The 25,714-nt window shown below is 38.7% G+C and overlaps 1 protein-coding gene across 2 annotated transcripts; it reads right to left on the bottom strand.

Annotated features, from left to right (window-relative positions):
- Positions 1–141: 141 nt before the first annotated feature.
- zc3h7a (zinc finger CCCH-type containing 7A) lies at positions 142–21,421 on the bottom strand. Of its 2 annotated transcripts, none has more exons than XM_026164485.1 (23): positions 21,225–21,421; positions 19,836–19,938; positions 15,369–15,408; positions 14,970–15,173; positions 13,164–13,322; positions 11,059–11,139; positions 9,743–9,796; positions 9,617–9,656; positions 9,178–9,521; positions 8,838–9,090; positions 8,707–8,741; positions 8,473–8,617; positions 8,175–8,333; positions 6,832–7,037; positions 6,090–6,190; positions 5,749–5,930; positions 5,523–5,596; positions 3,625–3,761; positions 3,437–3,542; positions 3,228–3,336; positions 3,004–3,137; positions 954–1,117; positions 142–864 (listed from the first exon to the last, which is right to left on the bottom strand). In XM_026164485.1, the coding sequence occupies exons 2-23, from the start codon at positions 19,901–19,903 to the stop codon at positions 675–677; spliced, it is 2,985 nt and encodes a 994-aa protein (XP_026020270.1). In that variant the 5' UTR covers positions 19,904–19,938; positions 21,225–21,421; the 3' UTR covers positions 142–674. The 2 variants fall into 2 exon arrangements, with proteins under 2 accessions (XP_026020270.1, XP_026020271.1); XM_026164486.1 differs by having other exon boundaries at positions 3,625–3,758.
- Between the last annotated feature and the right edge of the window lie 4,293 nt (positions 21,422–25,714).

The following is a 25,714-nucleotide window of genomic DNA, read 5'->3' as shown; positions in this document are numbered from 1 at the left end:
ATATATGGACCATTATAAGACAATACAACAATCAACAATGTATGAAACTGCTTTCATAATGATTACAGTGAGATGGACACCTTTTCTGTATTTAGTTACTGGAATTGGGCATGTGTATGCTTAAATAAAAGCCATTTCAAAACAGATTAAAAAAGGAGCTTTATTTGGTGTGGTGCCCATTACATTGGTAACACTATTAGATAAATGGAAAGTGAAGATGACCTATGCTTACTGATTAAAATAAAAGAATGTCAACTCAACTCTTTATTTAAGTAATTGATACTTAAAACAGTAAAAGGTCATTAACATATACAAACTGTTTGTGGGGGAAAAAAAAATTTGTTTAGGTCAACTGTAAGAATCTGAACATGACTCTGATCAAGGTTTACTCATGCTTCCTCCCTCCCCACCATTTTCAGGTATGACAGAATGGTGCACTGCAAAGCTTCTGGAAAGTGTTTTAACACTCAGTATTTGCTTTTAATGATAACACTCCTGTAATTCTGATCAGAGCAAACAGCCATCATTCAGGGGGCCTGTCCTGTATGCCCTCCTTTAAAATCATGCTGTGATCAGGCTATTTCCTGTGCACGTCAGAGGCCCTCAAAGATGACCTGATTCGAGACTGAATACTGCATCATTTGCAAGTGTGCATGAATATTGTGATCACGTCATTATTTAATGTCTTTAAGCAGAAAACTGTATTTTCCAAAGTCATTGTCATTTGGTGCTATAAGATGGTCTTTTGTGGCTTTGGCAAGTTTCATCAAAAGGAATTCCCTGCGCTCCCTCCATTCTTTTAGTTCCTGCTCCCCGTGAGCCAGCTTACACAAGTCATCCTCTGTGCACGTGCCTTTGAGGAACCTGCCAAAGAGTGACAGCAAATGTCAACCATCGAAAACAATCAGACTCGTAACAAGACACATAGTATGCGTTGTTTCTGATAAACCTACCTCTCACAAACTTTGAAAGTGCCTGTGGGAAATCGATACTGCCAGCAATTCTGATCATCCTCAGAGTTGAAAACTCGTTCTTTGTGTTTTTCTGAAGTGATATGCTGCTGCCACTGCTTCTCACTGTTGCAGTTTTTACCACAGAGCCAACAATGATTGCCAGCCTGCAGAAACAATTCCATTTAATTAATTAACAAATAAATACATTTTAGAAATTTCACAAAAATATGCAGAGTAGACACACTAGATCCAACTATTTTCTGCTTCATCAATAAATAGCACTAGGAACAGAATAACATTGTTGTTAATGAAAACACTTTCATGAAAGACAGGATAAATGATGGATTTAGCAATCATGGTATCACCCACTATTTGGCGAAGCCCTGTTACATAAAACTTTCACACTGGCCATCTTGTTCAATTAAAGCTGGATGCGACGAGTGCCGTCCGAATAGGATTGTAAAACCATATGCTAATTGGCTAACACCTATTCAAGCAGAAACCCTGGATAATTGCCACAATGCTTAGAATAACCAACATTTCCAAAAAGAACTTAATGTTCTATACAATAAAACTTAACAAGTGACAGAGCTTGTTGAACTCGACAAGAACGCCTTTTACAGAGGTCAGCTTGAAGGATAGTTTTCCATAGACTTATACAGGATTTGACCTTTGACCTCAATAAATAAAAAGGCACATTTAACGAAATTCAGCACTGGCTTTGCTTCCAGTTAAAAAAAAAAAAAAAAATTAAATAAAACATTCATAATTCAGGATGCATAATTACGGATGTTGCCACTGAACAAAGCCTCAATTACATTCTACTGAATAGGACACAAATAGACTTTCCGCTTATAATTCTGAAGTATGCTGCCTGGGGCGCATGTGTAGCTAGTGGATTATAATGCAAATTCTTTATATACGAATCCACACAGCCACAAAAAAAAATACAGACATCCACATCCTCATAACTCAGTCTAGTCTGATGACTAATTTATATCACACAGACTATAGCGATCACACAGACGCAGGAAATATAATCCAGGCAAAAGAGTGTACTTAAAGTAAGCACAGGCTTGTACTCCAGTCCCCACATAGCTATTCCTCTCAATTCTACCCCAAACTCACATTCTGTTTAAGGATCTATGCCCAAGTATAATTCTTACTATTTCAGCTCCCATTTCGATCGCCCATTCACTCTCTCTTTCAGACACCCCTTCCAAGTATGTATGAACACAATGAGATTCATAACTTTATGCACTCTTTGGCTTAACTTAATGGGGCGATCGTGGCTCAAGAGTGGGGAGTTCGCCTTGTAATCGGAAGGTTGCCGGTTCGAGCCCCGGCTCCAACAGTCTCGGTCGTTGTGTCCTTGGGCAAGACACTTCACCCGCTGCCTACTGGTGGTGGTCAGAGGGCCCGGTGGCGCCAGTGTCCGGCAGCCTCGCCTCTGTCAGTGCGCCCCAGGGTGGCTGTGGCTACAATGTAGCTTGCCATCACCAGTGTGTGAATGTGTGTGTGAATGGGTGGATGACTGGATATGTAAAGCGCTTTGGGGTCCTTAGGGACTAGTAAAGCGCTATATAAATACAGGCCATTTTACCATTTAATTTGGGCAATTTTTGGTCCACGCTTGGGCTTGGTTAACCTTCATACTACCTATCACACCACACCTGGGCCCAAAACGAAAAGCGAGCCAGGACATAATGCACAGCGTTAAAATGTATTCTGGCATGTATGCATCACTCAGTCCAAGTACACTTTAGTGTACTAGTCGATTAAAAACTGCTAACTTATCTAAAAGGCAGAACTCACCAGGAAACAGGAATAATTAGGGACAATCTAAAAAACAAGGTGAAATAGCATCTACACAAATACCATGTTGTTATACATTAATGAAATAGGAATGATTAAACTACCAGGTAGTGTAGTTTACTTGCAAATTAGGGAAAGAACCACAATTTAATAGTCTAGCTGCAAACATCCCTGAGCACAATATTAACTAGATGCCACTGAGCTACATTTCATATCCACTAACTTATCAACTCACCACTTCCTCTGCGTAGTCAGTTGGCATGTGGATCTGTTTCCCATTTTCTCTGACTGAGTTAGTGGAAGTTTCATCACCCCAGCCAGGCCTTTGAGACTGCAGCCATTGCTCATAAAGTTGATCCATATCTCCAACTAAATGAGGGGATATAATGTGTTTGCCACATCACATTCACCAATTAAATTTTACACATTAAGAGAGCCAATCGCTTCAACAAAACTCACTGTTGTTTTCCTTCATGTAGGTCCAAAGGTCTCTTTCTTCCACACTGTGAGCAAATGTGCAGTTCCCAATGTACTGACACTTCTTGCCAGCTGTCACATGCATGCAAATCTAAACAGAGACCAGAAAACATTTGGTCTCCATTATTCGAAATCTGAATATATTATATGTCTGGCAAATATAAGATGGGAAGACTGTGCTGGAAACATACCTCAAATTGAGATGGAATGGGTTTTTTGGTTGGAAGCGGTCTTACAGTTGTCCACTTTTTCCTTTCATGGGAACTTACAAGCACCACCCGCCTGTCTTTTGCCCACCTGAGACAGAAAGACAGCGTGACTCAATAATGACATAATGGATTGTAGTCCCCCACATACACAAAGACATCCAAATACTTACGTGTGTCTTGCCTTGGCTGTGCAATACTTCTTGTTTTTGTCAGCTTCACTTAGTTGGCCGTTTCTCCAGCACTGGCCACAAACAAACATCATCTTCAGATTCGGAGGTCCAAATCTTCTCAGTGCACTGGGAAGCTGCTGATTATATTTTGAAGGACTTGTTAAAATCTGTGACTAAATATAAATTTTCCCTTCGCGACAATGAAACAACTAAAAGAATTAAAGGAATGTATATACTGCAAGGCTAATGACAATGGCAACAGCTTAGCGTGGGGAAAATAATTACAAATTCAGCAGCAGATCAAGTAAGTTGGCTCACTTACAAGGAAATGAACAATGTGTCATGTTTGTAGTACTGTCATTTTAAAGGAAAGAATATCAACCACAAATCCATAAAAACCACATTACATATAAGTTATAAACTGATTTGGATATCATTGAGTAAAATAACACTGAATCCCCAAACAAAGCATCTTACAGCTTGGTGGAGAAACCCCTGTTTCAGCCTCTTGTAGTTGGTCACCAGGTTTGCACACATCTCAGGAGGGATTTTGGCCTACTCCTCTCTATAGAAGCTGTCTGAATCCTTTAGGCTTCTTGGCTGCCAGTTGGCAACTCAAAGCTTGAGCTCCCACCGATTTACTATAGGATTTAGCACTAGAGACTGGCTAGGCCACTCCATGACCTTAATATGATTCTTTAGCCACTTCTTTGTCTGTTGGCAATGTGTTTTGGATTACTGTAATGCAGGAAGACCCATCCACTACCCATCTTCAGTGTTCTGGTTGAGAGAAAGAGGTTCTCGTCTCGCCTTCTCTTAGACACTTAGAGGTTCACTGGCAAACTTAAGATAGGCCTGTACATGTTGATGGTCTTTCCAGCCTTGTGCAGGTCTACAGTCTTGTCAGTGACATCCTCTGACAGCCCTTTGGTCTTGGTGGTGGAAAGGTTGTAATGGAAGACATTTCATAGCCCTTTTCCACTAGTACTTACTTGACTCAAGAGGTTTTCCATTTCAACGGCGCACCACTTAAATGTGCATCGGGTCATTATAGCAACGTAGCGAAAAGTCCTATGACGTCATTTGTATGCAACACAAACACCACAACGATGGAGATGGCATACCTGCTGCTTGGTGTATGTAGGGACCATGGTGTTGTTTTATTTGTAGCAATTTCCCTTGCTGCCGGGTTTCAAAAATGGCCGTTTTTATTTTCATAAAGGAGACGCTCTCATGACTGATCAAGTGACGTCAATCAGTGGCATGCGGTCACATGGTCGGATTGCCTCAGATTGCTTGGAATCCCAGCCAAGTAGGTACTAAAAAGGTTCCAGGTACTATCACCTAATGGAAAGCCCTTAAAAATGAGTTGAGTTGAGCCGAGCTGACCCAAGTACTTACTAGTGAAAAAGGGCTCTCTGTGAGAGCACAAGTATCTGTAACTGACTAAATGGCTGTTTGCCCAATCTGTGGGAGTCAGAATTCAGTTTGGGCTGTAGGGTATCAAATACTTATTTCACTCATTGACACGCAAATCAATTTATGCAATCGATTTTTTGTTTTGATTGAATTGTTGTCTCCATTAAAATGAATATACCATAAAAATTAGATACTGTTTATTTCTTTGTGAGCAAAAAAGAAATTCAGCAGAGCATCAAACAATTACTTCCCCCACTGTACTTTAATTCAGGGCAAAAAACGGTCTAAAATACGGGTTCTTCATTTCCTTATTGTTAAATGTAAAACAGAAATGTTTTACACTTAACCCTTAAATTCATATGTCAGAGACAGGAATTTTCCTTTGGGATCAATAAAATTCTTCTTATTGTTATTTTATGTATGTTTAATGTAGAAATACCTACTAGAGAAAGGGAAAAACAAACAAACACTGGTTTTACCTGAGCTCCCTGCAATGAAGCTGTTGCATTCCAAAACTTATTAGCCTCTTGGACAATGTTTTCGTGAGTGATACCTGTGTAATCCAGAAAACCAAATATCCATGTAATTTGATTAATTTTTTAAAAACATAGCATTTAAAATGACAATCTTTTATGGGAAAGAAAAGGGAGCATTTCAGATGCAATACCACCCAGTTCTTGTATCATTTTCAAAGAATAGTCTTACCAAGCTCGTGCTGCATCATCCAGACCTTCAGCTCGATGAGGCTGTGGGCGTAGAAACAGTCATCCTCTCTCACGCAACCGTACCGGACTTCGTGGCGACAAAGATCCAGCTGGCAATGGGGACTCAAGGGTCTTATTTTGGAATACCGGACTGTATTCTCTTTCAAAATGTGGACCAGGCACCTTCAAAAAGAAACAGAGTGATCAAACTCGCAATCTGATAATTCTTATGTATTTCCAGAATATCTTCATATTCTAAGATCTAAACACTGTAAGAGTAAATCCTTTAAGTCACAAATAAAATGAGGATGGTTTCATGTGCTGAAATGGTGATTGACTTACTTATGATCCTCAAAGTCATGCTTTGTCACAGGATGAGAACAAACTGAAGGGTCATCTTTGTTGGTCTTGCTGATTATTCTGGGTTTGTGGTCAAAGCACACCTGCAGAACAGCACATTTCCCATAAAATATCTGTTTTAGGCATTAAACTAACATGACAATAAACTATATATACACACTTTTATGCTATACACACTTTGATCACCTATAAAACGTGAGCAGCATAAAAAGTGTCTCTCATTCCATTCCAATGAAAATGAAAAATATATTTACTACTGTGGTTAAATGAGCCAGTTTATTCATTTCATAAATGTCTGCATTGTTTTCTGCATTTAACATATTTGAGCAAAAGAATCAATTTACAACGAGGCCACTGCTTCAACTCACAAGGAAAAAACAAACAAACAAATCCCCACATGGCCACATGCAGCAGCACTACAACACTATCACTACAGTCTATGAGATGAATGCACACTGATAGATATCCTACTTCACCATCTGTGCATCAGCACATTTATTTGAAACAAAACAGTTTCGCACCAAAACATTTAGCATAATATTAAATGTGAGGATTTTTCCCCCTTGAATTTGTATTTCCAATTACTTTTAAAACACTGAACCGAAAATATAAATCTTTTTAAAGCGAAGATTTGGCACTTTAATATAACTTAACCAGAAGTACTGGTCATGCCTTGCATACATCCACACTAGTTTTGGATAAGACACTAAATCAAAATACACACCCCACAGAGAAACATGAATATCCCATGATGCTCCTGCAAGATCTTGGGAACAGTCAACCTGATGTTGGAGTTTGGCCCAAAAGGATCGAAGAGCAGTTCTCTGGAAATAAATCCTTTCCGCTCCAGAGTCCAAACATCAATTTCTTCTTGGCAGTATGCAAATGTGCAGTGGCCAGGATACAAGCAATCTTTTCCAACAGCCACCTCTGCAACACGCAAGGTCACGTTTTATTATCACAAAGAGTGCTAGAAGCAAAGTCAGTCATAAAACATGTTACAGATGTTCCTCTGAAGATAAATGTGTACATGTTCAGTAGGGATAAGTAGGTAAAATAAAACAGGAAATAGCAGTGCTGTTGCATGATTTTTTCCTGCCTTGCTTTTCTGAGTGAAAGGTACAGAGAGGGAATGGGGCATATTGTTGTTGCTCCTTTAAGCCAGAGGCAGACTTAGTCACAGAGCTGAACTGACATCTGTGTTCATGAGAAAGCCAGTGTGGGGGGGGGGACACGCTACACTAGACACTGACACTGTTGTAGTACACGTCATGCCTCTGATTTCAGAATGCTGGCAACCTTTCTGAAAACGCACACTGGGACAGCATTACGCCACATTTGTTGGTTTTAGTGTAAACAAGCAAAGAGGGAATGGGACCTACTAAGAGGGATTTCTCATCTTATTCAGTCTCTGTAAAAAGGTGGTAAATGATTCGAGTTTAAAGTGGGGCTATTAAGCTTTTCCTTATTTTCTATGTCATGTATACAGTTAAAATGGTGGATGATAAAATAAAATACAGACCAAACTTCTATTTGGGAGTGGCGACCAATCAGAAGAAAGTTTAAAGACAGCGTAGCCTTAAAAGGGAGAGGAGCTGAACTGGTAATTATATGATAATTAAGGTTTTTTTGCAAAGTTATCAAACAATAACAATGCGGAGCTGAAGATGAACATAACAAAATAAGCGCAATGTAACAATGCAAATGTGCAAAAAGAGCTTTGATAATTCAGGTATTTCTTGGCAAAACAAACGTAAATTAATGTTTTGATTTAGTGTAAAGGAGGGGAACTCCAGGCCGGTGTCCTGCGGGTTTTAGATATCATCCTGGGTTAACACACCTGAATCAAATAATTCGTTCATTACCAGGCTTCTGGAGAACTTCAAGACATGTTGAGGAGGTAATTTAGCCATTTGAATCAGCTGTGTTGGATCAAGGACACATCTAAAACCTGCAGGACACCGGCCCATGAGGCCAAGAGTTCCCCATCCATGCTTTGGGGAATCAACATAAATAAATGAAACAGGTTGTGAGAAAGGCATTTACACTAAAAATAAATTAACTAACCTTTGCAAATGTAATAAGGTCCAACATATTGAGTTTTTGTTGGTCTGGGTCGAATGAGTTTCCATGTTTTGTCTGGCAAATGCTTGATTCTGCCAAGTAATACATCCTTTTTGCATTTATGGTCTTCCGTATGAAGTGTGTAATCCAACACTCCAGGCCCTGTGAATAGAGAAAATATGAAACAAGTTGCACCAAACCCTACTTCCCATCCCATCCTCAAAGACGGTGACAAATTTGAGCTTACAGCAGAACAAAAAGCAGACAGTTAAATAAGTGTACTGTCAAAACAATTCCTCACCAGTTTTGACATAGCACACTGAACAGGCTTGTTTGAATTCATGCGTTTCAGCTAGGGGGTTCTTTGCTAAATCAACAGCAGCAGGGAGGCCTTTTACATCAGGCATACCCACAGCCATCCCCATTGGGGTGTGATTATTGTTGATCTGTAATAACAAAGAAAAACAATGTGATATGAGCCTGTAACAAAGATTGAACTGATGATGGTTCGATATTATTGATAAACAGTAATTACCTGTGGAAGGAATCCACTTGGAGCATAATCTGAAACTGTGACAGTAGGAGGGGAAAAAATGCTTATTTGTGTATCTGATACAGATGGAAAAATAGTGATCTTAGCCCAAGTAAAGAGGTGAAGTAGCATACCTGGTTTAAAGTCTGATATGCTGAGACTATCCAGAGAGTCCAGTGGTGGTGAAATGGGGTCAAAAGTGTCCATACCAAAATACGCACTTGACCCCGATTTGTGATAGAGAGGCGGCAGCGTTACAGTGCACTGATGTGGACCACTGGGGAGAAAAGGGTTGATGTGCGATGGCATCAGGAATGGACTTGACATGGAACTGCCTGAGGCAATACTGGCAGGTAAAGGAAGAGGCCCCTTCACCGTAGGAATAACCTGACAGAGGAGATTAGGGAAAGTCACACGTCTGTTCAAATATAAACTCACTGTCTTATTGATTTGCCAGGGATTCTGCTAACTAACCATAGTAGATTCGGGGCCAGCTTGGTCCAGAAGATCATCTAGGTCGTCCCCAATGATGTCCGTATCAAAATCTTGACTAGTATCAAGAATTGGGTAAGGCTTACTGGCTCGGCACCCATTTACGAATGTGAGTGCAGGGAGGGGATCGGACGTGGATGCAGACACAGGTAGGGCGACAGATTCGAAGCCTGGAGGTTCAGATGAGGGGACAGATGAAATATTGTTGGTAGAGGGGAGTTCATCCACCACTGCTTCATTCAGAGGTAGGTGCACTGCCACCGGAAGTTGGATGGGAGCTGGTCCTGGAGTCAAAACACTGCTATCCTGGGTTAACTGAGGCACTTCTAAAAAACACATAACAGGATGGACAGATTGAGTGATTTTAGCCCTGGCATCTTTTGATATGCAAATAAAAAGGTTATCAAGGACCAAAACTTACCAATTTCTATATTTTCAACCGAATCTGAGCCATAAGAAAACTGGAAAATACAAATTGTTATTGATCACCTTGTGTCTTGGAAAACTACTGCTACATATTTTCTTTTGTGTGGCTGAGGTTGCTTACCTTGTCACATGACGCATCTTGATAACTTGATCCTCTCAAAACATTCAAGGCAGGCTGTAAATAAATAAATAAAATCTTTTTATGAATTCACTTCCTTATCATTCGATTAACACAGCAATTCATTGAAAACCACCTCCATGAATCAGAGTGGTTTTACTTGTTTTGAGCGTAACCGGGGACCCATTATGCTCCAAGCTGGGGTTTTTTTTTGGACAGAGCAGTTTTAGCTCCTTTTCCTTTAAGCAAACTTTGTTCTGAGTGGCTATTCCATTGTGAACAGAAAGTCTAAACAACAGGTGGTCAGGTGGAGTATGTGTGGAGAGCAGGTGTGGGCTCACAGACAGGGACAACTGCAGTAAGCAAAGCAACTGATTAGCATCACATTAAGCCAAAAGTTGTAAAATCTGACTCAAGCTTAACTTTTAGTGCACTCTGAATCCTGAGCTTTTGGATTGTAGGGATTACACGTTTATGTCAAATATTTTAGCTGCCTTAAGTCTGACATCATCATCATTTCCAGGTCCAAACTCAAACAAACACTGATATCGCAGAGTTAAAATTGCCCTAACTTGTCAATAAAATGTTCCGTGTGGTTGCTCTCCCACGTGTTACGATAAAGTTTAACATCCAGGTATCCATGAAAAAGGGGCTTTACAGGATTGAAGTGTAACAGAACCTAAAGTCAGCAGGAAGTTAGCTTGCTAGTTTCCATCTAAAGTTGATCCACCTTGTTCTGACAGAGGGATTTATAAATAAAACAAACAAACAAAAAAAACAAAAAACGTGCAGCTCTGCTCTCTCTTTGAACATCAATGGAGACTGAAAACTAAACAGGAATGGAGGATGAACGTTAAGTTGAGTGTCCCTGTTGGGCAGAGACAGATGCAATCATGTGGCAGTGAAAAAGATGCTGAAAACAGACCAAACTTCAGTCAAGAGAATGCCTGTGATGATCGATCCACAACACAGGGTTAGTCATGCACCTACTGAGCCTCAGAGATATTCTTTTGTGAAGAATAGTTACATCGCAGGGTTTTAAAAACTAAGCCTAAAGATGTGATGCATATGAACTGTGCTAATGAACAGCTAGAGAAGCATACAACAATCACAGGAATTTTTTAAGGGGTTTGTTTATAAATAAAAAAAATATACAGAGCATTGCAACATGTAAAAAAGAGAACAGCCTTAATGAACACAGTAGGAGCTTGGACCCAGAAGCAGGGTTTGTAAGTCATTGCTTAATTAGCGGATATACAAAAAAATAAAGAAAATTCTGAAAAACCTAACAGGTCCCCTTTGTCATCATACATCCATACCTTACTCCTCACATAAGCTTTACGGATTTTCAACCCCAAAGTTTTGGCAAGGTCCTGAGTCAGCTGTGTGACACTGGAGTCCTGGGGAAACAACACAGGACAGTTACCGCCTTTGATTCTTTATGTTTTACAGCTATTAATAATCTCCTACATCCTATTCATGTTAAATTAAGATTTTTTTTTTCTCGAAATTTTTCACTGCACTATTTTACCAACCTGGAGAGTCTATCTAAAATTAAATCTGACAGATACCCCCCTCCATTCATAGTATTCTATACAAATACATGACAGAAACATGGTGCAGTTGAGACCACTACTTTATAAAGCAGAGCTTCTTAAAGCATGGCTGTAATACAAAGTCTTCCTGACATTTTTTGTATCCAAGGTTACATTTGCAGTCCTTCAAGCAAGCAAATTTCTGTACCAGAATGCGTACAGAGGTTAGGGGAAAGAAAGGGTGTGGGTGGAGGTGGACAAAAATTTGGCTACAGACCAAACTTTCTTCATTTTTTATATTATCTATGATGATTCAAAGTGCACATGTAGAATTACTACTTTTATACCTTTCCTACAAAGATCCAGTGAATGTAACAGCACATGTTCATACTTCTGGTATATGGTTTATGCAGCACAATACACCTTTTATGAAAACAATCTCTAACTCACTATAACAAAATCTTTAAAATCTCTGTCTGCAAAATACTCCTACACGATCAAGAGTTAAGCAGACAAACTTGGCATACAGGTATGTCTGCCCCTGAAGGTGCTTCTCTGTCATATAGGCCATGTGGCCAAGCAACCACCTACCATTAGGCTAAAATGACCAATTACTGGTGATTTATGCTTCTGATACGTCGTAACCTCAAACTCCTATAAAAACCCTATGGTCTCTGCGCTCTACAAAGTCTACCTGTGGAAGTCTAAAGCAGGCCTTTGTTATGGTCAGGTTTTTCCCCCTTCAGGGGCTAACATTGTTGTCCCTCACGCTTTTCCACATCTTTGTATATTTCCCTCGTATACGACAATTGCCACGATTACCCTTCAAGAATTTGCTGACATTTGTGAATCCTTATGTTGATGCTATGGTTGCTATTCCTTTTATTGAGAGGATGATTGTTATCCTCTCATTGATAAATTCAAAAAGTGCAGCAAAAAAGCAGATAGGAGGAAACAATGATGAACAGGCCAATCACAATATTTTGAGGCTGTGCCAACTTGACATGTAGCTACATTTCTCGGGCGGCGTACGTAAGGCTATGCCGTTTGAGCGGTTTGTAGTTACGACATAGATGGCGTATTTTTCCTGCTGAAGCATAAATCCCCAGAAAGAAGGGAGACCCAGGGGGAAATAAAGTTCCAGCATTTTATTTATTTCTCTCAGCTGGGACACAACCACAAGATAATTAACACAAAGCACCAGCACAAACATAAATACCTGCGACAATGTCAGCCATTTATGTAGGTTTAGTTGTAAAGAAACTGTAAAGACTCCCCACAGAAATCTAAGTCAGGCCTTATTAGCATTTATGCACTCGTAACACTTAAAGCAGAGTATTGTTTTCATTTCACAGCATTAAGTAGGAATAACTCAGTATTCATTTGAATCCAATTTTATTTATATAGCACCAACATTAGCCACAAGGTGCTCTATACTGTAAGATAAAGACCCTGCAAGAATACAAAGAAAACGCCAACAATCAAATGACCCCCTATGAGCAAGCGCTTTGGCAACAGTGGGAAGGAAAAACTCCCTTTTAGCAGGAAGAAACCTCCAGCAGAACCAGGCTCAGGGAGGGGCGGCCATCTGCCACGACCAGTGGGGGTTGAGTGATTTGGCAACATTTGGTAATTTAAAACTTCTCCTGAGCTGAGATTTGAGCACTATTTGTACGAAAGGAAGAGAAATCAGTAAATTAAGATGGCAGAAAGCAAAACCGATTGCTAATTACACTGAAGACCAGGGTATATCAGTCTATGAAACTTTCTTAAGTCCCGCTCATTTGCTAAAGCAGTCATTTGGTGTATCCTCTATATATATCCAGTATGAGAATTACTAGCTAACTTGTCCATGACAAAAAAAAGGTGGGGTGATTGGGCCTCCTTACCTGAGGCACTGCTAGAGAGCATTTGGCAACAGCCTCATAGGCCTCTTGATGTCGCCCCAACTCTTTCAAGGCTCTTGCTTTTCTGTACAGAGCTCTGTAGTTGCCCTCATTCAACCGGAGAGCCTTTTCACAGTCTTCTAGTGCTTGGTCATAGAGTCCCTATGGAAAAAAAACATGTTACATAGTAAGAATACTGAGGCATGGTCTGTGTGCACAAAACAAAAGTTTCCTGTGTCCTAAATTGAAATTACACGTTCAGTGAGTTGACTCAGGTAAGGGTGTGGTGTGTTGTTTTTCCTCCCTGAAGACAGCAGAGTGCTTTTACTGCCATGTAACATGACTCAATACAGGCAAACACACTAACAGGAAAGTAGGGTTGATTTTCCACCAGTTTGATTTACTGGAACCCAGTCTCTCCCATTACTAAGTTACATTTTGATGAATGAAACCTACACCTTTCTGGTGTATTGTTATATGTTTTCAACTAGTTTCAAATGGATTTAATACATGACATACACTATAATTTAATATCTTAGAGCAAGACTAGCCATTTCTTAAGATTCTTTGTCTTTGTGCTAAGCAGTTGCTATCTGTATTTAGACTTGAGAGGTATTACACTCACAAAGAAAGAAAGCAAATGAGCATATTTCCTAAAATGTGACATTTTATATATATTTTATTTTTTCTAAATGCAGAGTGTTGGTAACAATTTAAATCAAAGTTAAAAGCAGCACGTGTTATTAAATCACTGTCCAAAATCGAATCAATCTAGTGTCAGCTTCACCAGTACAGAACAGAACTCTTGGATGTGTTTTTATAAAGACCAAAAATATATATCTGGCATAAATCGACCTGGTTATCAAAGTTAAACACCCCACATTCAAGAAGAGATATGAAAAAAAGAAAAAAAAAAAAACCCCCACATGTTTTCAGAGGAGCTAAGCACAGGGTTAAACAGGGGGAAATATAAACCGTCTGTACAGCTATCATCATGAGGAATGCAAGGACCCTGGACAATATCATGGATGAGCTCAGAGCAGTGATTAAGTTCCAGAAGGAATATGGTGAGTGTAGTATGATGTGCTCCAGAGAGACATTGCTACACTTTCTGGACTGCATTTAGACTGTGCTGAGCCCCTGGAATGTGTCCATCTTACTTACAGAGGAAACTTTCTCCTGTCAATGCAGTCTGAATTCAAACTGAATTCAATCTGAACACACTGTTTGTATTCCTTCACTACCAAATTGCTCTGGCAATCAGTTGAGCAACCAAATTTGGCACACAGATAAATCTTAAACCCATTAAGTTTCTTATTTACATGGCAAATAATGACATTATCATGCTGCCTAGCAACCACATACCACTGGGTTAAAATGACCCATTTCTAGCATTTATGCACCTAAGAAACCTTATTAAAACATTCTGTCATTTTAATTTCACAACATCTTCCCATCCACAAAAAATTGAATAGTGCATGACATGTGTCATAGCAACCATCTACCAACAGACTACAATAACAATTACACAGCAGAGCAGGGGAGCAACAAAAAAAAAAAAAAAAAAAAAAGGGCAGTAACTATATTTAACTGTATCATCTCAATATGATTAAGTAAATCACTTTGCCAACAGCACAAACAGACCAAACAATAAGGTAGCTTGTTTTTCACATCCAAAATTTTAGTACAGTATCTTATCCTTAAAGTTTTCCTTCTCACCATTATGCATTTTACTAACAAAACTAATATGTAAAATTTAAGAGCAAAGTTTGAAAGTGACTTGTGATCAATGTCGTGCTCACAACTTACCGGAACAATATTTAGGTATGCCGCAGCTCGATTTGCATACAGCTTTTCTAGTAAACCTGTTTGAACACAGATATCTTCTGATTCAGCATAATCTGCTATATTCAGTGCTTCAGTAAACATCTCGATGGATTTTGTCCATTCTCCTTCCCTAAACACGTCGTTTCCTTCTCCAAACAGATTCCACACAAGGTCCTTTATGAACACCTGGAAAATTTAAAACATACAAATAAAACAAAACATACAAAGTCCAGTAATATAGTAATACGTCTTTACACAGATGCAGGAAATTACATGTTGCCTTTTATTTTTTTTACCCAATAAATTAAAATAACGTCAAATTTGTTTAACTCAAATTTTGATGGAACTGGGTCACCGTACATTCAAATTTACACTGCTTACCTCATACTGCTCCTGACTCCCAGGAAATGGAAGGGTTGATCTAGAAGAAAGAAATAAAAATGAAATTACAAAGTGCCAGCCATTAAATAAATTATGTATGTGTGAGAGAAACTGTAAATTACATTAATTACGCTGATCTTTTTTACCCTTTTTTTTTTTTTTTTTTTTAAAGTAAAACATCCTAAAAACTGTATTGAAACCAAACCATCCATTTTGTAATCGGAAGGTTGCCGGTTCGAGCCCCGGCTCGGACAGTCTCGGACGTTGTGCCCTTGGGCAAGACACTTCACCTACCGCCTACTGGTGTTGGCCAGAGGGGCCGATGGCGTGATATGGCAGCCTTGCCTCTGTCAGTCTGCCCCAGGGCAGCTGTGGCTACAACTGTAGCTTGCCTTCACCAGTGTATGAATGTGAGAGTGAATGAATAGTGGAATTGTAAAGCGCTTTGAGGGGTCCCGAAAAGCGCTATATAAATGCAATCCATTATTATTATCATCATCATCATCATCATCATCATCATCATCTACTGGTTTGGTTCTGACTGTATTGTTAAGTTATACTAAATAGTAGTGACTGCCAGGAAGTAAAATTGTATTACGATTCTAATCAGGGTGTGGTTTATGTCACAAGCAGTTCACAAACCTACATTTCATTTAGATGTCAACACAGACCTACAGTCATTATCAAGCTTAATATCATCAACAGTCATCAATTATTTGATGCAATGTTAAACTAGCTGGATAAATTGCTACACTAAAAGGTTCCATTGTGCCATTAAATGCTATCATGGAAAAGTTTGTCTTTTTTTTTCTCAAAGGCTGTTTTCCACTACAGCTGCTGCCTGGTATGTAGAGTTGCATTTCTTCTTTTAAACAGTGGAGTAGGAGGGCGATATATTCTAGGCAGTCCTTTCAACCAAGGCATGATGAGCTCCTCTGCATACAACAAAATACCACTTTGCTTGTTGCCATGTTTTTGAACAATTAAGTATTTAATGATTCGGTGTGAAAAAATCTAAGTGGCAGACCTATTTCATTCATCTTTGTCAACTTTACACACACAGACTACATCACAGTGACGGCATTCACCATAGTATTTTAAGTATCACTTTTGTTTTAAAACAAAATGCCCTTGGTGGATTAGATGAAATGAAAAGCTAAACTGCTTTGCTCAGCTCTAAAACAACATGTGGTCATAAAGGAATTCTGCCTGATGCTTGAATACGAAGCTAGAAACAAAACTGAAGTAATACCAGTAATCGGCTGTCTCTCTTACCTCCAACTGATATTAACAACCCAATGAGATTGTGGTGGACTGTTAGTTACTCTTAAAGGGGGGGTAGAAAGACAAGATTTTATTTTCAATCTGTTCCTTTACAATCATCCAATGGGTATTGTGTTATCTGACTTTAAGTATTTTAAGTAGCGGAATTTAAGTATTCGGGGTCTTGTTTGTGAGTCAGCAGAGAGGGGGGCGCGAGATCGACAGACGGATTGGCGCTGAAGCGATGCGGACACTGTACCGGTCCATTGTGGTAAAGAGAGAGCTGAGTGTAAAAGCAAAAACTCTCGATTTACTGGTTGACGTGCTTACTTTCACCTACAGTCATGAACTTTGGGTAGTGACTGAAAGAACGGTATCGCAGATCCGAGCGTTAAAAATCAGCTTTCTCCAAAAGGTGGCTGGCCTCTCCCTTAGAGATAGGGTGAGGAGTTTGGCCATCTGGGAGGGGCTCAGAGTAGAGTGAAGAGCAAAATAGTGTTTAAAAAAAAAAAAAAAAAAATAGTGTAATATCATATGAAGAAGCCATGTGCTACATGCTTAAAACCTCAAGAAATGTATTTATATTGTGTGACAGGATTACACTGTAGGGGGGACGTCAGGGATGTCACCAGAATCAATACTACTTATGATTCCATACCAACATCCACAGGCGATGTATGCACAGAGGTGGCCATTCTTCTGAAACTGAAGAAGGATACAAGTGTTCTAATCTAGCCAAACATGCTGAAGTAGAATACTAGAAACAAAGCCCACAAGCAAAGGGAAAAATACAAATGGGACAGCAAAAACTACACTTGGAAGATGGCAAGTAGTGCAGCTCTGCTCCAACTCAAGAAAGGCAGATTCAGCTATGAGAGTACTTTGCACTCAAGGGTGGCTGACAAAGGGATAATGGTTCACTCTTAAAAAGCAGTGTTCAAATAAACCAAACCTTCCACGACACAATGGAGCTGTGATGTCAACTCTGAATGATCAGATTTAGGGCGTTAAGTTGGTGCATTGCATTGATGTCTCATTTATGTTAATGTTTGTACGATAATGTTTAGGTTTTTACAGTAATGTTTATGTTAGCTTACCTGTCGGAAAACTTCTCAGCATGATGCTTGCTAAGCGAACACTATGTAAATTTTGTTAGCCAATGAGTGATACGCAAGAGGAAACAATTAAACAGAAGTAGCTACAAACTTAAGTCCCCCCCCTCACACATTAACATTTCTTCTGAATAGTCTTTCACCTATCTTTAGGTAGTTAATCTGTAGGTTGGATCATGTCAATAATTATTTAGTTTAATTGACATTGAACACTACGCCATCTGAGAAACTATGATATATAACTACATTTCTGATAAGTAACAGTTTTTTCTAATTCTGTTTTACTAGTATTAAGATGAGTTTCCAGGCTTTGCACCTCTCAAATGGCTGAAGTAATGACAGCGAGCATCTTTAGGATGGTTATCAGCATCTGGGAACATCATCTCAAAGATAAGAGCAAGCGTCACTCCAGAGCATGTTCACTGCAATCGTGAATTCATGAGCTGGAAAGAAAATCTTTTTGATTTAATTTAAACCCTAACTTATGGACAGAAGCCGTTTTTAATTTCCTATTTGCACATTAACTTTGGTTAAATCCTACTAGCAATTTAATTTGTATTACTAACCTTTAGTTGCAGCCCTAATGCTGATGTAACGTAGCTGTAATATTAGTAGGCTATTCTGCAAACATCCTAACATTTCAGTCTGTATTCTGTCAACACAACATGCATGCATTTTAAATAAAAGATCTGACTCCATGTTTTACAACAACTTTTTAATACATATTTTGTTTAACTACATAAGAGGATCATTTTGTTTGAGTATTGAGAATCATGCGATTCTATTGAGTACTGACTACTAAATGTTTTGGTATCGTGGCATCACTATATATGTTAATGTCAATGATACCCAAATTCAAAGAAGGAAAAAGTGAGTCAAACTGATGTTAAAAAAATGTATGTATGTATATGTAAAAATTCAAAAGTAACTTGTTTGAATACCCAAGTAATCTAATATTCTGATACAAGGATATAAACTATTATTGTCACTGATTCCTTTTGCCTATGAATTTTGAGCTTTTGTACCAGCATGTTTCTCCCACTGTTTCTGCCTTAACCTGGAGTAATGAGTCAATGAACCTCACCTCTGACAACAATACTGAGGAGAGTTGTTGAGGATCTCCTGAACCTAAGTAAGCACAGCTCATTACTCAAATTTTCTTTGAAGTGGGTGTAATGTTGTTAATGACTCGTAAACTTAGCAAATAAACTCTCATACGGTCTGACAATGTAATCAAAATGTGAGTGAAAGTCAGAGTGTTTTAGGACACTGGCATAACATTAGCTTACAGCCATCTATCGTTAGCTGTCCAGAGACAGAAGGGCTGCAAGTCTGATGACAGCTAGTGACAATAACTTACTGTGACAACACTCATTATAAATAAACATTATATAGAGTTTTCTTTTGTTAGATCCCTAATTTGAAATCAAGAGATTTCCTCCTCACTTCAAGCCTTGATGTGAGGAGGAAGTCGATAAGGTGGAGACGAGGGAGGAGGCGGATGAAGAGAAAGATGATGAAAATTTTAATGTACGAATCTTAAAACATAAATGAGAGATTGTGGTTTTGCAGACACGTGATCGCTTCCCATGTGACATGAACGTTTCGGCCATTTTAGATGTGTAGCAATCCTGACACGTCAAGTAAGTGAATAACCTACTAAACATTATTATGCTAGAACCCTATGTTTACTTTTAAGTATGGCAACTAACGTCAGTTCAGGAGTGGGGAGAAAGAGGATGAGAGCAATGAGCAGGAGAGAGTAATGGTGTAGGAAGCAGATGAAGAAGAGGCAGTAATATAAATATGAAAAAAAATATATATATACAAGTTATTGGATGTGATCTCTACCGGTTATCACATCTAATGAGGCGGACAGCTCTTGAGCAATATGCACATGACATCACATGCAAAACCATAATAGAATGAAAAACCACACTTTCACAGACCCTAATTTTTTGTATGTAAACAAACCAATAAGATGATTATCAGATTATCAAAATAGTTGCCAAAGCTGACCAAGACTAACTAATAAATGGCTCAGGAAAACAGTCACACACTGAAGAAAAAGAAACAAACCAGGGACACTTACTGGATGAACTGGAGGCCCTTTTGAATCTCCTGCCAGCGGGTCCTTCTGTCCAGACACGCTCCAGACATGTCTGCGTGTTTTGTCCCTTTCCCTCAGTCAGCACCTGAAATTGTATCAGAATCAGAAGATTCAGTAGAGTCATTTTAAAATGACAGGTGAAAACGAAATAAATAAAAAATTACTTCTCATCATTGACTGGACACGGGCAGATTGTACTAACTAAAAAGCTCCTTTGCTCAGTGTTAACCGTCAGTATATGATTTCAACTTATCAGGGGCTTCTTTGCCGCTTGCCTTCCATTATTTCTAGCTTCCGCATTTAGTAATGACGACATGCTTTTAGTTCCGGAAAGTGACGCTAAACATTTTGTTAGCTTGCGAGGTAATAACAGTAACAACAGAGCAGATACGGGTTAGTATAATGTAGAAGCCATAGAAAGCTACAAAACCTACACACCTGAAGAGTTTGACAATAAGCAGAGCCGTTAGGACCCATTTAAACTTAGCATCTGGAATCAAGCGCTCCATCATCGGATAGCTCATTGCCTCATGTAAATATTTTTGGGTTTGTCACGAAATTCATCAACACAAAGTGCACACTGTGTGCTAAACAATGTGCACAAGTCTTCGAGCATTTATCACCTTCTGACAGTACTGCGGCCACGGCGCATAAACCCGGTAAATGAAGCAGTCAACCCTGGATGGTCATAAATAACATGATATCACCTGTCATTTCTAAACATTTTCAAAGGCACTTCTTAATTGTGGTTGCTAATCGGAAGAGAATATGGGCTGCTACCGAGTCATGCGGACGGTTATACTAGCTTTAGACAGTCACCCGTTATGTTCCATTAACTTAACAGTCGGACCGAAATTAACTTCATTATTGCAGTGCTTTTGTGTTTAGACACGCTTTTTTTTTCTTTCTAGCCACTAAGCACTCTCCTCTATATGAAGACAGCACTGTGTGGAGAATACATTTATTTCAACAAAGTTTTACAGGAGAGGAGGGAAAGCGCTTCGTGAATATGTCCGATAATGGGCGCATAACAGTTAGCGCACGTGTGTTACCCGCGGCCAGGGACCGTCCAGTTCTCACCAGCCATCACCATCGGCTAGCAAATATTAGCAATTTTCATACTGTTCCAAAATATACCGAAGTGATACAACACACGTCTTCTATGTATGCAGAAATACGCGGACGTTACCAAAAACACGACGCTACTCGCCTAAGTTTCTAGGAAGTAGACTGAACCTAACAAAGCATAGGCATGCCTAAGTTAAACTAGTTCCTCAACGCAAACAATAGCGAGGTGTAGCTGTTTAGCTGTAGCTAACACACAATAAATATCAAAGAAATGGATAAGAAGTAGCTGTCGTTCACACTTACATGAATGAGTCTTTATTCCGCACAAACCTTACATCGGCTATCTAAAGGGAGGGAAAGTGATTTTTCGTTATAGCTAAAAGAACTTGGCTAAATGTGGGATATCGCTGAAGGCCGCCCTTTGCTTCTTTTTCTGCTCTGATGCAAGCGAGCGCAAACATCCAGTCCATTAGCTCTGGTGCCCCTACAGGCACTGAAAGGTTGTAGCAAGTAGGATTTAGGTGTGTGGCGATTAATAATAAGACAAAACACGTGGATATTTGTTTATTCTTATTAGCAACAACCTGTCCAAAGTGTACCCTACAGCTAGAATAGTCCCCTAATCATTGGAATCAGTGTAGCTTACAGAGATAAACTTTTATGTTTTAGACTTAAGGTTTTTTTTTGTTTTTTTTGTTTTTTTTATCTTTTTTGTTGTTGTTGTGATTTTTAACCAATACATTAAAATATACATATGCAGAAATTATAGCTAACTGTATAATCTGCATATAATTTTACAATATATTATATAATAAACTGATTGATTCTTTTTTCTTTCTTTTTTCCCCTTCTCTCAATCCATACATGGGGCTCACCATAATTCTAAGATTGTCAGTACTTCAGACTCTCTCTAATGCATATACATTGGCAAGGCACCCACTTTCAATCTCCTTACAATCTACAAAGCACAACATTTCAGACCGCTGAGCCCGAGGCATCCACAGCTCCTCTCCATCAACCCTTGTGCAAATCTTTCTTTGACAGCGCGTTTCCTCCTTGAATTTATCAGCACACAGAGCATTTAAAAATAGAAGTGTGGCTCAAAAACTAGAGGGAGGAGCCCATAAGAGACTTTCATGTGATAGAGGTAAAATAAGGTTCACTTTTTCTCGGAGCAACCTGCAAACAGCTCAAGTTGAGTGATTTGGAGACAAAGTTGGAGAGGCAAGGTTGGGGTACTCTGGACATGTGGAGTGGAGGGATGGTGGTTATATATTGAACAAAGGACATTGTATATGGAGCTGCCAGGCAGGAGGAAAAGAAGATAAGCACAGAGATTCATGGAAGTGGTAAAAGAAGACATGTAGATGATTGGTGTAACAGAGGAGGACATTAGGGATAGGATGGGAACAACTTCAAAGAAGAAGAAGAAGACTAAAAAGCAGTTTAAAAAATATGTTACTCTGTAAATGAAAAAAAGAAAAAATAACTACTAGTGGTCCACTGCTTCACATTGAGCTTCACACTTATAAACAAACCAAGCTCGAAGTTACTTTACTAACAAAGTCTGCACAACACACTAATTATTCTGTTTTTGTAAAGGAAGAGGATGTGATAATATATACAGGAAATTCAGGAAGTTTTGACCACAAGTAGTACACCAATATGTGTGTGTGTGTGTGTGTGTGTGTGTGTGTGTGTGTGTGTGTGTGTGTGTATATATATATATATATATATATATATATATATATACACACACATAAAGTGTGTGTGATAAGGACATAAAGTGGTTTTAGTGTGTATATATTAAGTGTTGGTTGATTAAAAAAAAAAAAAAGACATAGCTGCACAGATCTTTTTGAGCAAGCACACAACCTGTTATTTGCTTCTTTTTCCCTTCCAAACTCAGTTGGAGAATTCAGGAAATTTTGACCACAGGTTGTCAGCAGGGCAGACAGCGCACATTTAAATATTTAACATTTAAGACATTTTCTTTGTTAAATAACAGTAAAAAGCCAGTAATCCTCTGGTACCATGGAAACCTTCAAAAGTGCCTTCATCTTTCTGCAGTTTCTAAATGATGACTAAAATGTCAAATTCATTATAACACCAGTTTAGTAACTCACAGTAACATCTAGTCATTCATCAAACAAACCCAGGTTTGTCCTAACTGGGTAAACTGTAATGTCTGAACCAGGATGAAATGCTGTTCATGTATTAGTATTGCTTCCAGTTTTAGGGAGTTTTATGATAAAAAAAAAAAAAGAAAGAAAGAAAGAAGAAGAAGCAACACACTGAATGTCACCATTGTGCTTAGTGCTATTTGACTCATTTTACATTTGTAGTTTGCTCATGTTTAACATTAACATCTTCAGCAGTGTGCATTGAGCCTGATGGGATCCTACTGCTGGCTGGATATTTTGTGGCAATGGCTACGTTGAGATAAGGCTGATCGGATAAACAAGAACTGAAGGATGTGTGCCTCAGGAAGCAGTCTGCCAGGTGTAATAACTGCCAGGAGGAGGCGCTTATCTCATATTGTGCAGAAGCATCCCCGAGGAGCCGAATCACAAAAGAAGTGAAGAATACTGTATGTCTTAGCTATCCTTTTTATGATTTAGCTTCCCCGACATTGGCACATTATTGATGACGACAGAGTCAAGTGTGACAGATCTGGAAAAATACTCTCAGAAAAACATAATAAAAAAGATGAGAAGCAGTGATACAACACAGTGCCATTTTCAAATCGGGCTTGAAATTTGTCATTGAAACAATTTCAGAAGTTAGACACTTGAAGTGCTGCTCTGTAAATCAAACAGACAATAATGATAGCTGCAATATATGCTGAGAGTTTTAAGCAGTGAAAGCCTCTTCTGTTCTCCTCACTGAATTGTTTATTTAGAAAAAGAAGAGTGACAGATGAGACACATGAGCACATCTCTTTATAATTAAGGAAGAAAAGGTATATTATTAGGGTTTAATGACCGTAATTAGCTTGTCTGGTTGCAATTGTTGTGAAGAAGTGGAGACGTATGAATAATGATGTGCTGTTTGAAAGCTTCTATACCTTAAGACGGTGATTCTCAGCCAAGGGTAATTGTAACTTAGATGGTGCTTTTGTAGTTTCCAAGGGATAGTTGAAAAGTTGCAATTGTGTGGCGTTTAAAAAAATAAAACAGATAGTGTCATAGTAAAAAGAAAGCACACCCTCTTTCAGTTCTACATTTTTACATGTCAGGATTAAATAAAAATAACTGGGTCCTTAAAATTAGGAAACTACAAAACATGACTCATTACACAAAATCGTTATTTATTGAGCAAAAACTGAGCCAAAATGCAGAAGTAATGTGTGAAAAACTAAGTACACCCTTCCATAAGAATTAGGAGGCGAAATAGCAGCCAGGTGCTGCTAATCAAATGCACTTAATAACTGATCACCACCAAGTGTGAACACTGTTAAGAAAAGGCAGAGGTTTTAGCAGTTTGCAGGTCAGGTGTGTTAACAGCTAAGGGGGGATTTTCTTTTCTTTTCTTTCTTTCTTTCTTTTTTGTTATGGCTGAATCAGAAAAACATTAGAAATGTACTGTAAAGCACAAGTTGATTAAAAAGAAAAATGAGTCACCAGTGGACAGGAAGATTGTGGCAGTGTAAAATTGATCTAAAAGCAATAAATAAATAGAAAACAATTAGCTGAATAACTCCAAACAATACATTTAAAATAGCCAGCTGAAAATAGAAAATGATTGGATAATGATCCTATTATACATTGGTAGATCATCTGGCAACAAAAACTCGAATTGTTCAGGAAAAATATTGAAATTATGGAATATGGCCAAAATGTCCAGGTTTAGCTTACAAATACTAACACAAATGCATAAGTATGAGTGGACTATACAATGACTCTTCAATAGTATTGAAATGACTGTTTAAGTTTAAAAAGTTTGAACTCATTTGGAACATGTAGGTTCAGTGGGTTGGGAGTGCTGGAGCTGATCTAAGACATACTTTTATTCTCCAAGAACAAATATTTTATTAGTTTTTATTTACTATTGTATGGAGACAGAACATTTAAAAAGCTGAAAATAGTGCTCTATAATGCCCGAATTACAGCTCTTCCTGTGCCAAATGAAGTATAAGACAGTTCAAAATCTTACATCACACTCACTTCGGTGAAGTGAGTAAGATATGCAAGTTACAACAGGTGTCAGAACACTTGACCCACATGTTTTGGTCATGCCCAGCTTTAATAACATACTGGTCTAAGATTTTTAAAACACTGTCAGAAGCACTTAACATCACTATCCAACCCAGTGCAGTAACGGCCATATTTGTTATTACAGATAGAAGACATTTGACAAGAGGGAAAAAGAGGGAACAGGGAAAAAAGACATAAAAACATCATTGCTTTTATAACACATTACTGCTTTGGTTTGGTTTGGTTTGTGGATGCAATTCATCCAATTAGAAAAAAAAACCCTTTCAGAGGGTCTAGGGACAATTTTTTCTTTGTCTGAGATCGAGTGCTAACATATTACGGTAGACTTAAAACCTTTCCCACCTAGCAGCCCCTGATGCTCCCTATGTTCTGAGTGAGTGGGTGGTATTGCTTTCCAAAGGCAAAGGAGGGGAATGTAATAATGATTATATGTCACTGTCAACCCCCCAAAAAAGCTGAAAATCTTTTTTTCTATGTTTAAAATTCTTATAATAACGATAATAACAATAATATGTGTCTTTCCATAAAACTTCGACTCATCTTACACCTCTAGAAAATCTAAAAACAGAACATTTT

The sequence above is a fragment of the Astatotilapia calliptera genome, chromosome 4, assembly GCF_900246225.1.
Source record: "Astatotilapia calliptera chromosome 4, fAstCal1.2, whole genome shotgun sequence".
Lineage (NCBI taxonomy): Eukaryota > Metazoa > Chordata > Actinopteri > Cichliformes > Cichlidae > Astatotilapia > Astatotilapia calliptera.
This window is presented reverse-complemented; position numbering and strand designations above follow the sequence as displayed.

Bases quoted from the DNA above. Each gene is read 5' to 3' on its own strand.
- zc3h7a (XM_026164485.1), bottom strand. From the start codon at position 19,903: ATGTCTGGAGCGTGTCTGGACAGAAGGACCCGCTGGCAGGAGATTCAA. The intron at 8,742-8,837 runs GTATGCTACTTC...CTACTGTCACAG, and splicing joins CATATCAGACTTTAAACCAG to TTTCAGATTATGCTCCAAGT. The intron at 5,597-5,748 runs GTAAGACTATTC...TGGATTACACAG, and splicing joins GATGATGCAGCACGAGCTTG to GTATCACTCACGAAAACATT.